This window comes from Mirounga angustirostris, unplaced genomic scaffold, assembly GCF_029215605.1.
Source record: "Mirounga angustirostris isolate CCGP_5_RB_7025 unplaced genomic scaffold, mMirAng1.0.hap1 SCAF_4, whole genome shotgun sequence".
Lineage (NCBI taxonomy): Eukaryota > Metazoa > Chordata > Mammalia > Carnivora > Phocidae > Mirounga > Mirounga angustirostris.
This window is the reverse complement of record NW_026991712.1, coordinates 44,009,380-44,022,842: the sequence shown is the minus strand read 5'-3', so window position 1 is coordinate 44,022,842 and position 13,463 is coordinate 44,009,380. Positions and strand designations below refer to the sequence as shown.

The window sequence follows — 13,463 nt, the reverse complement described above, 5'->3', positions numbered from 1 at the left end:
GAAGTGAAAGATGCTCTTCAGTAGGGATTTTTACCCACTGAAGCTTAGTGCGTGATAGCATTCTCAGATAACTGGATTTATATGAGAAATGAGAAATTTTATTTATTTATTTATTTATTTATTTATTTATTTATTTATTTTTAGATTTTATTTATTTGAGAGAGAGAGAGAAAGCACGAGCAAGGGGGGAGGGGAGAAGCAGGCTCCTCACTGAGCAGGGAGCTCGACATGGAGCTCAATCCTGGGACTCCAGGATCATGACCTGAGCTGAAGGCGGTCGCTTAACTGACTGAGCCACTCAGGCACCCCAAGAAATGGTAAATTTTAATGTGTGCTTACGATGCCTAGACCTGTATTAAATGAGGATATGTAAATATGTGTTTGTATGTGTGCATATGTGTGTTTGTATCCCTATCCCTGTTCCTCTCTCTGTTTCCATATGCCACTCAGGGCCTACAAGCTGACTTTCGCTGTGACTTCTCTATGTGGGACCACATGCCAGTCATTAGGATGACACTCCTCATCAGCCTGCTTTTCTATTGTGTTCTTCATGCTGGTTGTGACAAGCCTTTGCCCACACCCACGCTCTTCTGGAGCATCTTGTGAGACGTGCTTTGCTCTACAAGTTGTTGTTTAACCCAGACAGACGATAAAAACCCTGAGGGGCTTTTCTCATTCCTTTCATTCTGGGGTGGTCATTTTTATTACTGCAAACACATGTTCACAAAATGCACATTACAGCAAATTTGGTATGGCTTGGCAGTTGAGCATAGTCCCCCCCCCCCTTTCTATATAGGCAGTCTCATGGCATACTTTTAATACCATGGATAAAACAGAAGGAATAATCCTCTAAATGCTTTAAAACATTTGGATGCTTGTGTTTTTTCTTGACAAATCATCTGAATGATATTCTCATTTTTGTCCTTAAATCATCAGAAAGCTATGTATTTGGACAGAATTATCTTGAGATTCCTCTAACCCTACCCCCTATAGAATATATTTCACTGAGTAGCATTTTGGATTTTAGTCCCTGGCTTTGAATAAGGGGTGACTATGAGAAACAGAACTTGCTCCTTCGCTTGCTGTAGGAATCCTGTGAACAATTATCATCCACAACATAGAGACACAGGAAAAAATACTGTCTGCGCCTCAGATAACTATGATATTGTAGGACTTAATTTTCTTTCCAGGTAGTGTAGGATAAAATAGAATACTGTGAAAAAGATAACAGGTAAAGCTATTCTGATCCCTAATTATTCCTTATTGTATCTGATACACAAGTAGTGGGTTTTTTTGGTTTGTTTTTTTTTTGTTTGTTTTGCTTTGGTTTTTGTTGTTTTGTTTTTAAACTGTGTGGACAAAAGGGATTCTGGATTACCTACATTATACTCTGGTCCCTTTCACCCAGTGAGGCTCCATTTTAACTGAGTTTATTTAACACATTACAGTGTTAATGATAACGTTTAACATCTAGAATCCAGGTTCAGATAGCATGATGTACCTCCTTACACCATCTCTGGACCAGATCTCTGGACCAGACGGTTAAGTCCTTTGATTAGGAAACCTACTGAGCAGAATTTTAGGAGATGCTAAAGAACATAGTCTATGTGAGCTCTTTTGGTCCATTGTGTATGTAATATTTCGATCCATTATTTTTAGCTGTGGTCACCTTATAGTTGAGATAGTAAAAAGAGAGGCTAAAGAATGCCAACTAGTTGGGTTGCTGTGAGAATAGCCTGTGAACTAGAGTAAAAGCTAGTTTTTATCACCTGAAATGACTTGAAGAATCCCTTGTGGACAAATAGAAATGAGCTTTTAAAAACCAGAGTCAGCATGATCCAACAGAAGGAGGAGTTAAGGGACATGTTGAAGATAAGCATTTAAGGCCTATTTAAAACCTTTGAAATTATACAAGTGATGTATCTTCGCAAGAGAAAATTTGGAAGATACAGTTAAATGCAAATATCTCCTTATTCAGAGCTCTTAACTTTCCAGATGCATCCATAGATATTTAAAGTGCCTGTGCATGTTTGATCCTGGAGTATGAATGAATCTTCATGTAGGTAATGAGTTTCAGCATCCCTGCCCATCGAAGGACCCGGAAGAATCATCCTCTCTAGCAGTGTCCTTATATAGGAAGGAGTGAACACAGTTTAGTGGAAGAGTCATGGACAAAGCAATTTTGTACATGCAAGTGAATTATAGCTTGCTCTGCATCAGCACTGACCACCCTTTAGGCCCCACCTTTCCACACCCCACCCCTTAACATATTTGTGTGAAATATCGCTGAGTTCATTTGGAGCCAGATTTCAGTGTTGGTCTGTTGTGGATAACTCTGAGTTTTGTTTGTATGTTTCCTCATCACTGTAGATCTACACCTATGTCTTTGAAAACATCAAGTTTGTCCGACTGGAAGCACTGCTGTTATCCTTGCTGAGCATCGTGGTGCTCGTTCTGGTTAAAGAGCTGAATGAACAGTTTAAAAGCAAAATTAAAGTTGTTCTTCCTGTCGATTTAGTTTTGGTAAGTATGAAATCAACATTTAGCATTCTGCCTTACAGTGCTTGCCAGTTGTTGGGGTAACCTGCTAAGGTGCACTATATTGTCTGCAGTAACCCACAGCTATTCCTGTCTCTCATTAAAGGAGGGCTAATTTTGCATGGCTATACATTAATGTAAGAACAGGAAACATTTTGAGTAAATAACTTTAAAAAGGAGGCACACGTGTTTTCAATTTACACAGCATTTCTCATACGCTTGTAATTTTTTAACATAAATAATAGAACATATAGCTTAAGATTTTAAATTGGGAGACATTTCTGAGGGTGAGACTCAAAAGATTTCTGGAATGATTCTTTCCAAAGCAATAAAAAGGGACATCACATTCTATTGATGTGGCATCTGTAATGATATACACAGAAATATTATCAGTTGACAAATGTCCATTAATGATTGGTAGAGTTATTAACACTTTTTTTTTTTTTTTACTGACCTAATTTTGCTTTGTTGAAAGGATACTCATGATTTTCACTGGCCAGGGCTGGTTCTCTAAGATATTTTTTGTTGCTATACCTGGCAAAACAATGAATTATACTTTGCGTTAAGGTTTATGGTTTAAGGTTTATGGATTATGCATTAAAAAACACATTTTGAAATTTTAAGAGCCTCTAATGGGAACTCTTAATTAAACAAAGCACTAAGTTGAAAATGTAATGTTAACACAACCACAGTCTACTAACTTAATCATTAATTGGCTTTAGTTTTTTAATGGTCTTTGGGTTACACATGTACAGAACAAGTGGTATCTAAATAATTTCACCTCTTGAAATATTCATTCATATTGCTGAAATGGTGTAGGTTTACATAAATAGATAAGCCTAGCACATTGGAAACTATCTCTGAGGACTGTGAGTTCTGTAGAACTCAGATGGATGGCCTCTCTCCATAGCTAGACCTTGTATGATTCTATACTCCTGATAATTTATGGAGATCCATGTAACATATGTGATCTATATAACATATGTGTGTTTGTGTGTATTTCAAATAAGCCATAAAAGTGGAGGGTACTGTGATTATTAGTAGTTCTCACAGCAACAACTGTGAAACATACCATTTTATTCCAAAATCCTATAGGTATTAAGAAATCTTATTATTATCTTGGGAAGCTTTATTATATAAGTTGCATGAAACCAAAAACTGAAAATAATCGTAGGTAACAAGGCCCTTGAGCTAGTAATAAAAAAGTTACTTATTCAGTGTAAAAGTAGTAAGAATTATCCTTTATCCTTATAAAAAAAAGGAGAGGTAATTCTTATACAAGGTTGCCCCTAATATTTGCAAGATCTAAGGTAAAAATACTAATGCAGGCCCCAATACTTAAAAGTTATAGATCAAAGTGTTAAATAAAACATGTTCTGGGGTGCCTAGGTAGTTCAGTTGGTTAAGCATCTGACTCCTGATTTCAGCTCGGGTCATGATCCCAGCGTTGTGAGTTTGAGCCCCATGTAGGACTCCATGTTGGACATGGAGCCTACCTAAGATTCTCTCTCTCCCTCTCCCCCTGCTCCTCCTTCCCCACCCCGCTTGCGTGCGCTCTCTCTCCAAAGAAACCCAAAAAACAAACAAACAAAAAACAGGTTCTGTTTTCCTATATTGACTAAAAAACCTTAGTGATTACCTTGAAAGGTCAGAATAGAGAATTCTCCATTGTTTGAGTTCTGCCAGAATGAGGCAGCATGGGGAGAGCCCACTCCTTGGCCTGACCTTTCTCTTCCTACTCCAGCTCTGTCTCACCTACAAGGGGATTCGTATGTATATGTGTGGCTATTCCTGCCCCAGTATCCAAGCTCCAAACACATCCTTACTCTTTCATCACCAAAACTGTCCCCAGACCTCTTCATGGGTCACACTGGGAGGATGAACCTGGGGGGAACAGGCTTGGGGCCATTGGAGCAGGAAACTGTAGATTCCTGAGTATCCAAAGTGTGGTCCAGAAAGATGAGTACCGGTGAGTTGTGCACATCCCCTCACCCTTACAAAGCTCTCATTTTATGGGGAGCACTACAGTTAGAGGAGGACCAGATTAGAACTGCCTAAAGCACTGGGCCTGCCTGGACTGGGATCCCCTGTTGCCCAAGTCTAAGGTCAGTGCTGGCCTTATACACATATGTAATATTAAAATAATATTGAAGAGGCACCAATGATTCAGCTGATAAAGGAAGTTTAATTTTGGCAAAGAGATATAGTGAGGAAATAAGACATTGTCTGAAAGCCAATCAGTGGCTTAAATTAGTTAATTTTAATATTGACTATAGGTATTGAACATCGCATATTCTTCCATTTTCAATAAGGAACCAATATTTTGTGGCTATGGCATATTTTCTTTTACAGCTCACAGTATTTTCTGACCTGATATAAATATTTCATGGAAATTATTAACAATTAAAATTTATTAATCATCTGAGGAATTTTTGAATATGTTAATGCTTCTGATTCTAATAACCTGAACTTTTAACTACTTATTCTTCATCAGATAACACTATTATATCACAATATTTATTAAGTTTAACAATATAACCTGTGCAGTTTTGTTGCCTTTTAAAAAAATCCTCAAGGCTGTTTTGCTTTTTAAGTCTATTTGATGTTTTAAAGCCCTCTGTAAATTCAGTTAAATATCATTACAGAGAACAGAAATACACAGATAGGAAAAATCCCTACAAAATAATATTATTGGGCATTAATTGCTAAATATGTCTTAATTTGCTAATGTGATTTTGTTATACCTTTTTTTTCTGTCATGTGTATGGTAAATTTGTACTTTATTTATTTATTTTTTTAAAGATTTTATTTATTTATTTGAGAGAGAGAGTGAGAGAGAGCACATGAGAGGGGGGAGGGTCAGAGGGAGAAGCAGACTCCCTGCCGAGCAGGGAGCCCGATGCGGGACTCGATCCAGGGATTCCAGGATCATGACCTGAGCCGAAGGCAGTCGCCCAACCAACTGAGCCACCCAGGCGCCCGGTAAATTTGTACTTTAAATAGATAATTGGTATGTCTCTTTTTAACAAAAAAAGTATAGTATATAAGTAGTTACAAGCTAATACCAAACTGATACCGTAACCATGTGAAATTTCCAGTACCTACTAAAATTACAAGAAGAATGAAAAGAGAATGTGAAAATGGATAGAAAACATGGGGGTGGCATGGCTAGAATAACAGAGACTGAACCGGGTTCTGAACATACATTTTAAAGGTGATGATGTATACAGGCAGAGAACACCTGAACTTGCCTATCATAGGTCATATAGAGCATAGGGAACCTGAGACTCCATGGAGGTAATTTTAAAAACAGTGAGTCCAGCATATTATTAACTAGTGTATTTTACTTCAAGAAATAGTAAAAGCTCAAAATTCAAAATTACAAGGAGACTGTAAATCATCATTGGTTACTAACCTATATAGGTATATTAATGCAACATCTCAAACTCTTGAAAAGTTGGCATCATAGAGGGAAGTCGTGCTGTGTTATAAAGCATTCCTTCATGTTCCAGGAGACAAGTATTTAGGTTGGTTGTAATATCTGTACACACACACATACACTCCTATATTCTATTCTGTGCCCCTTCAAAATCAGTCACAATTGGATTGACAGTTTGGGAAGGATATTAGAAAAACCATATTATTGGGAGGCCATTTTATTTTTGAGACTGTAAAGCAAGTGTGCTCAAATTTCAGAGGCATTTTTTTGATTCTTAAGATTTTCTTAATTTTTAAAAGTCTGTGCAACTGCTACATTACTCTTGACAATCATGGGACGCATAAACAATGTTTACTTTTAGAAATAGTTTCAAGGTGTTTGAGAGGCCAGTAATAATTTTCTTTTTCTTTTTTCAAATGGAACCACACAGATTATTGCTGCATCATTTGCTTGTTATTGTACCAATATGGAAATCACATATGGATTAGAAGTAGTTGGTCATATTCCAGAAGGGTAATGTAGTCTTTTTCTTTCTTTCTTTTGTGTTTGTTTGTTTGTTTGTTTTTGATGGAGGAAAGGTCTTGGAGTAGGTGGCTATGGATTTAATTTCTTTCAAATGCCCTCTATAGGACAAATTCTAATTAATTTCTATTTGAAAATGATAGAAACAAACAATACACCTATGGAGAAAGAGTAACTTCTTAAACTGTTTACCTATTAGTAGGGAAGCTGACAACTATTTTATACAGCATTGCTTCAGGTAAAAGATTTGGAAATTATTTACAAAGATATTATTTGGGAAAAAAAGGAGGGCATTGAATTTTCAAATTATAGTCATGCTCTGAGATTTATTGTTCCCTATTCCATTCATGTATTCTTATGACTATTTTTATTTCACTTAAAACGTACTAAAAGCACACAAGCATCATCTGAAATAGCTACCCCATAGGCCTGGGTGGTGTATAATGGTGAGAGAGGGTAGAAGTAGAGCAGAGGGTATGGTTTTCTCAAAGCCGTCCTCTGGACCCTAAGAGGAAGGTTAACAAGAAGTGTTCACCCTAAAAGGGCAAAACATTGAGGCAAATATAGCCTGAAGGAACACAAAGACATCTTAGGGAAGAGAGGGGTGTCCATAGGGTTATTCCCTCCTAATGGGCTGTATATATACTGGTATTTATGAATGTGGGGCAAAGTTACAGTTGTTTCCTCTATATTTTTATCTTCCAGTCCCAAATTTTGGTTTCTAATTACATTAAAATGGAGGAACAGTAGAGGTTGAAAAGATAATTAAATAAATTAGATAATTAAAAAAATCTGTCTTTAACCTTTAACCTTTATGTAGATGTAGGCTAATGGTTATTATTTAAATCAACTTGGGTTTTCTTTAGGGTTCTCTACTTTTCCACCTTCAGAAGTCAATTTATTGACTAGGTCAACTTATTGTTATTAATAATTAGGCAAGCTCAATTTTTATGAAACAAAAGTTCTTATACTTTGAAATGGCAGCATTCTTGTATATCATATTAAGATATTTTAGGGCCTGTAATGTTACAAATCAATTTCTCTTGGGTGTAAACTTTAGTAAGTGGATAAAATAAATCATGCCTCTCCCCCACCTGCCTTAATTCTCCTTTATTTTGAGTGACCTTTCCAGACCCATTCTCTGAAGGAATTATAGAAAGAGTGTGGCATTGAAAAGAGACAGTGAACCCCAGCTCTACCACTCACTTTGTGATTTAGATGCCTTACCTAAACTTTCTTAAAATGTTCTCTCCACCGTAGAGTGCACGAGTGGTACTCAGGGTGGGGTTGTGTGGACGATTAAATGAAACAGCTAATTGAGAGGGCTGAACATTCCACTTTCTTGCTGATATTAAGTCAACATGATTTATCTTCCCTTTTTCTTCTACTTTTTCCCCAGAGGGATTTTTTGTTTGTTTGTTTTTGGAGGAGAAGTAAGTCCTCCAAAGCATCATCAGGGATAAATAAACAAGGTCCCTTGGCTCAAGTGGTTTTCAAAAGACAAGGAGACAATGGCTGGGTATTAGTTGAAAGAAGTATTTTAAACACTTCTTTAAAACTGGGGAACTGTATTTTGCAATAGAGGGTAGATGGAGCCTTTACAGACATTTTTCTTAACATATGTGATGCATAGTTAAGTGTACTGTGAAAGGATTGAGTTAAAAACATAATTAAGATTATGAACTCAATGGCCCATTTAGGGATTAGCTCAAGAATTGTAGCTCACAGTAAACCATTGTTTGCATACAACACTGTAGTACTCAGCGCAGGAAGTACAGTTTTTAATGCCTGCCAAATACGTATTTGGAAAGGTTTGAATGAAAGAACACTCGAGATTTGCTTTTGTTCTGATACAGGAAATTTTTGTCGAGTCAGAGTTCTGTAGCGTAACCTGGGCGTAAATGCCGATGGACGCATGGAGCCCGTCTCTGTGGCGATCATTGTGATTTTGCCTTTCTGCTAAATAATATTGAAAACAAAGCACTTCTAACTGCAAGGCTGCCTGGTTTTCACATGAGTGTTTCACTTTTTCTGTGTAAACTTCGTAGTCATTACCACAGTTGAACTCAGTGCAAGTTGCTACAGAAATTACATGAAAATTGATGACTTCAGTATGGTCTTTCTTTCCATAGAATCCCTCCACCTAGAGCTCCCCCGATGAATGTCCTCTCTGCAGTAATCACTGAAGCTTTTGGAGTGGCACTCGTCGGCTATGTGGCCTCCCTGGCTCTGGCTCAAGGATCTGCCAAAAAATACAAATATTCAGTTGATGACAACCAGGTGGAGTACGCCTCAGCCCCCCTCCACGGCTGTTGTGTCATGGTACTCCGTACTACCAGACCCTGAGAATGTTGAACTTATGAGAAATATAACTTTCCTAAGTGTATAGCAAGAATGGGTAGAACAAAACAAAAATCTCTAAATCATTCATAGAAAGCTGAAAATCTGGCCTTCATGGGTTGGTTTATAATATACATTTTTTTTTTTTTTTCCATAGGGAGAGGGACATCTTGAAGTCCTTTCTGACTTTAGGATAGAATCTACATATATTTATCATTGCATGCTGACTTTTAAAAATCATGGATTTCAAAGTAAAAATAACACTAGTATTACTTATTTGTGTTAGTAAAAAACTAAAGGGTGCAAGGGTTTATTCTAAGAATACCAAAGAATGAAAATTTTACTGATTATATTTCTGAATTGACTTCTGCTAGTTTCTTATTTCAATCCTGTGGCCCTACATGTCTGCACAGTTCTGCAGAGGTAGATGTGGAATAGTGGTTATGAACGGCCTATTACCTGTGTCTAAATCTCACTCTGACACTATGTGCCCTTAATTGGTTCTGTGCCCCGTTTTGTTATCTGTGAAAAAACAAAACAAAACAAAAAAACCCACAGATTTATTCATTTAACAGACGTGTATTGAGCTCTACCATGTCCCAGACACTGGTCTAGGAACAAGGGATGCAATGGTATACGACACATCATGTCGTTCCTCATCTCAAACCCTCCCAGTGGCTTCCCATCATGTGCAGATAAAATGCCTCTTTTCCAAAGCTTACAGGCCCTACACGACCTGCCACCATCCCTGTCCTCTGTGATCTCATATCCCTTTACACTCTGTCTTTGCCACACTTACTGCCTTGCTTTACCTTGGCCCCACTAATCATGTTTCTGACTCAGGACATTTGTACTTGATGCCCTCTTTGCCAAGAACTCTGTTCTCTCAGATATCTGCATGCCTCTTTTATTCAAATGTTCCCTTCTCAGGGAGGCCTTTCTTGGTAAACTAAAATCCTAAACGCAGATTTTTCCACTCCCTTCTCTGCTTTGCTTTTCATATTAATCTTGTTTAGTGTCAGCATTTTCTCACTAGAGTGCTAGCTCTCTGAGGGCAGGGATGTTTGCCTGTTTTGTTTACTGGCAACAGCAGACGCAGGAAAACATCAGGAGGCTTTTGCAATAATCCAGGTGACATTTGATGACTTGGACCCGGATATAACAGTACAAGAGATGAGAAGTAGATGGATTCTGGATTGGATGCGGATACCCTCTGGGAAAAGGGGAAGGAGTAAAAAATATCTCTAATGCTTTTGGTCTAAGCAACTGGAACTTGAGGTGGGGAAGAATGTGGGAGGACCCGGTTGGGGATGGTAGAGAGCAATAACCCGTTTTGGTTAAGTTTGGGATACCTGTCAGCCATCCACATGGAGATGCTAAGTAGCAGGTTGGCCGTATGAGTCTGAAGTACAGAAGAGTGGCCCAGGCTAGAGATGTAAATTTGAGAGTTGTCAATGTGTATTTGGGTAGCTAAGATCACAGAGAGAAGTGGTCCAATATTTGTGATTGGTTAGATGAGAAAGAACCATAAAGAAAACGGAGAAGTGGTGGCCAGGGAGGTAGGAGGAAAACAGGAGGGTGTGAGGTCCTAGGAGGACCTAGAAGGAACCTTTAAGGAGGAGGAAGTGAGCAACTATCTCAGAGTCCACTTTTAGGTCAGGTAGGTAAGAGATAACCACTGGATTTAGCATTGTGGAGGTCATTGGTGGAGTGGTGGGAGTATTTCCGTAGAAGGTGGTTATGAGCATTAAATGCTTAGAACAGTTTCTGGCTTGTTGTAAGCACTCAATAAAAGTTAGCTATTTTTTTTTTTTTTTAAATAATGGTTAAGTCACAACAAATGGGGAGCATAGAAATTGAATACAAACGAGCCTCATCCTTTGACAGGATGTCCCTGTGGTCTCCAAAAGTTGATTGTGATTAAGTAGTATATTCTCTTATTATCAATCTTGTAGGAATTTTTGGCCCATGGCCTCAGCAATGTGATTCCTTCATTTTTCTTCTGCATACCAAGTGCTGCCGCCATGGGAAGGACTGCTGGTCTGTACAGCACAGGGGCGAAGACGCAGGTAACTTCATTGTTAGAATGGACCAAAAATCGGCTGGTTGCTCTCCTTTTTGGAAAGGGGGAATATTGAGCTCCTCTCTAAAGTCCTTTCTGATTTTAGGATAGAATCTACATATATTTATCATTGCATGCTGACTGAAATAAAGAGAATATTTTCCCTTCTTCAATTTTTTTTTTAACTAGTTTCAAGAAAGTCTATTTCTCTCTCTCTTTCTTATGAATGATCCTTCCAGAAGCCCAGTTGACTCAGTGAGCAGACAGAAATCCTGCTAGTGGCTGGGTTATTGTTGGCAATCTTTGAATAAAGCTCCCTCTAGTGGTGCTGCTGATTTTGTGTTTTGCTAATCTAACCAATTTGAAAGTTTTCCATCCTTGTTCATTTCCTTTAAATAAAATTAAATCAATTATATGTAAAATCTGCCCTTGACGCTGACATTTCTGTCTATAGAGATGTACAAGTATATACACGAGTGAGAAGTCGTCTGTGCACATTTTAGGTTAAGGAAACAATTATATATTTTTAAGAACTTAAATCAGTTCAACATTTGTTGAGAGCCTGCTATATACCGGGTATTATGCTGGGTACCAGTAGGCAGACAGTGGTGATAATGAAGATGTTGTTTTGATGATGGTGATGGTGGGAACATTGGTGGAGGCATATATTAAGTATGTCGTACTTTTTATATAAATGTATGTGTCATATGTATATGTCATACTTTTTATATAAATGGACTCTTTTAACCTTTAGGCAACTCTATGGAGGAGGTATAATTATTATCCTCAGCTTTCACTTGAGAGAGTTGAGGAAAAGAGGGTTAAAATAACTTACCCAGGTCACAGAGCTCATGAGTGGCGAGCTGGGATTTGAACCCAAATAGATCAACCTCAACCTCAAACCTTGCACTTTTAAGTACTGTTCCATATACAAAAATTTATGCAGATGTTACTATAAGAAATTAATATTAACATCTAACCATTATTAAAACAATTCACATTGATTAACATTGGAATTGAATGAGAATTCATAAAACATTTTATGTGATGATTCAAACATTTATTAGGGGTCTACTTTATATTAAGTCATTTTGGGGGGTTGTAGAAGAATAAATTTGAAAAAGATATGGTTCTTGACCTTGGGGGCAAGTGGCAAGAGAAAGACGGGTAAATGGAAATTAAAATATAGCATAAATGTAACTAATAAAATTACTGATGAATGTACCGTGGAGCAGAAAGGAAGCAGCAACAAATTCTGAATGTATAATAATTTCAGAGATAATTGCCACAACTCATGAGCTGAGATGTGACGTCCTCATTCAACCTTGTTTTACATGACAGTTTGATTAGCTTTTATGCAGCTAGTGACTTCAAGCATAGGTTTATCAGGTGAACCAGCATGAACACTTCCAAACTGGACTCTCAAGTGTTTGGGGGCTAAATTTGAATGTTTAAGACGTAGTGTACTCAGTATCATCCCCGACTCTGAAGACACTTCTATCTATAAAATTCTAGGATTCTATAGTAGTTTCTCTAGAAACCTGGTTTCTCACGAGGGGGGAGTATATTCGATTTCCTCTCTTCATGTTCAGGCTAGATAAATGAAGAAATTGGCTAAGGGCATACCAGAGCCTGGGCTTGTGGTCTGGCTCCATCACTAGTAGTTGAGTGACTTAACACAGGTAACTTGACCTCTCTAGCCTAACTGGACTTGGCTGGTGAAGTATTTGTCATAGGGATTATATGAGTTAATACATGCGTAGTTTGCCCAAAGCCTGAGCACTAAATAAATACTCCTTCAATGTTAACAATGATCATCGATGGCATTATTATTATCGTTAAATATTTTTATTATAATAAAATCTTTCCAGAACCTTTTGTTTGACATTGAATATTAAAACATCCTGGTTTGATTGCGATGCAGTAAAGGCAGTTTCTGTTCCAGGTTGCCCCTCCAACTTGCTGGGGATGTTGAACAGGTTAGCATCTTCATCCATCACATGGACGAGAGAAGGTTGGAATGTGAGATGTCTTCCACCTGAGTGTGTATCAGACCTGGAGTTTCCTTAGGCTTTTACTACTTTTCCAATTAATTTAGTAGTAACAAAACTGTCTCTTTAATCTTTGTAACTTTAAAGATTGAATGTCTAAGGGGAAAACACGTTGAAAAAACGTTATTTTTAAATCTTGGATTTTTTTTTTAACCATTCTAGTTGGACATACATGTGTTCGACTGAGGGTGGGGATGGAGGGGCCGCTTTCTCTGTTGTGCGGGCCACATGTTTGAATGATAAGAGCAACAGAACTTTTCTAATGACTTCTCAGAGTTATTTTCTGCATGGTGTTTTATCCTAGACTTCAGAAGAAATGAAAGAAATCTAACAAAACACAAGTTCAGAGAAACAAAGCTCAGCAGGAGAGTATTTTCATGTTGTTTTGCTTGTTGGGATGGTTACTAATCCATTCAGCAATTCCCATTATATTGAACAGAGAAGGAATCTGATTTAATGGGTATACCCAGAATGAGGATGCTTTCCCATGGAAGTTGTTTTAGACCTTTGA

At 37.7% G+C, this 13,463-nt stretch overlaps 1 protein-coding gene across 1 annotated transcript in view; it reads left to right on the top strand.

Moving 5' to 3' along the window:
* SLC26A7 (solute carrier family 26 member 7) overlaps window positions 1-13,463 on the top strand; it is a 167,166-nt gene that overhangs the window by 119,180 nt on the left and 34,523 nt on the right. The window contains exons 6-9 of the mRNA XM_045896251.2: window positions 2,371-2,523; window positions 6,408-6,490; window positions 8,632-8,779; window positions 10,795-10,908. Of these exons, the coding sequence (XP_045752207.1) occupies window positions 2,371-2,523; window positions 6,408-6,490; window positions 8,632-8,779; window positions 10,795-10,908 (498 nt within the window). The remainder of the gene's footprint in view (window positions 1-2,370; window positions 2,524-6,407; window positions 6,491-8,631; window positions 8,780-10,794; window positions 10,909-13,463) is intronic.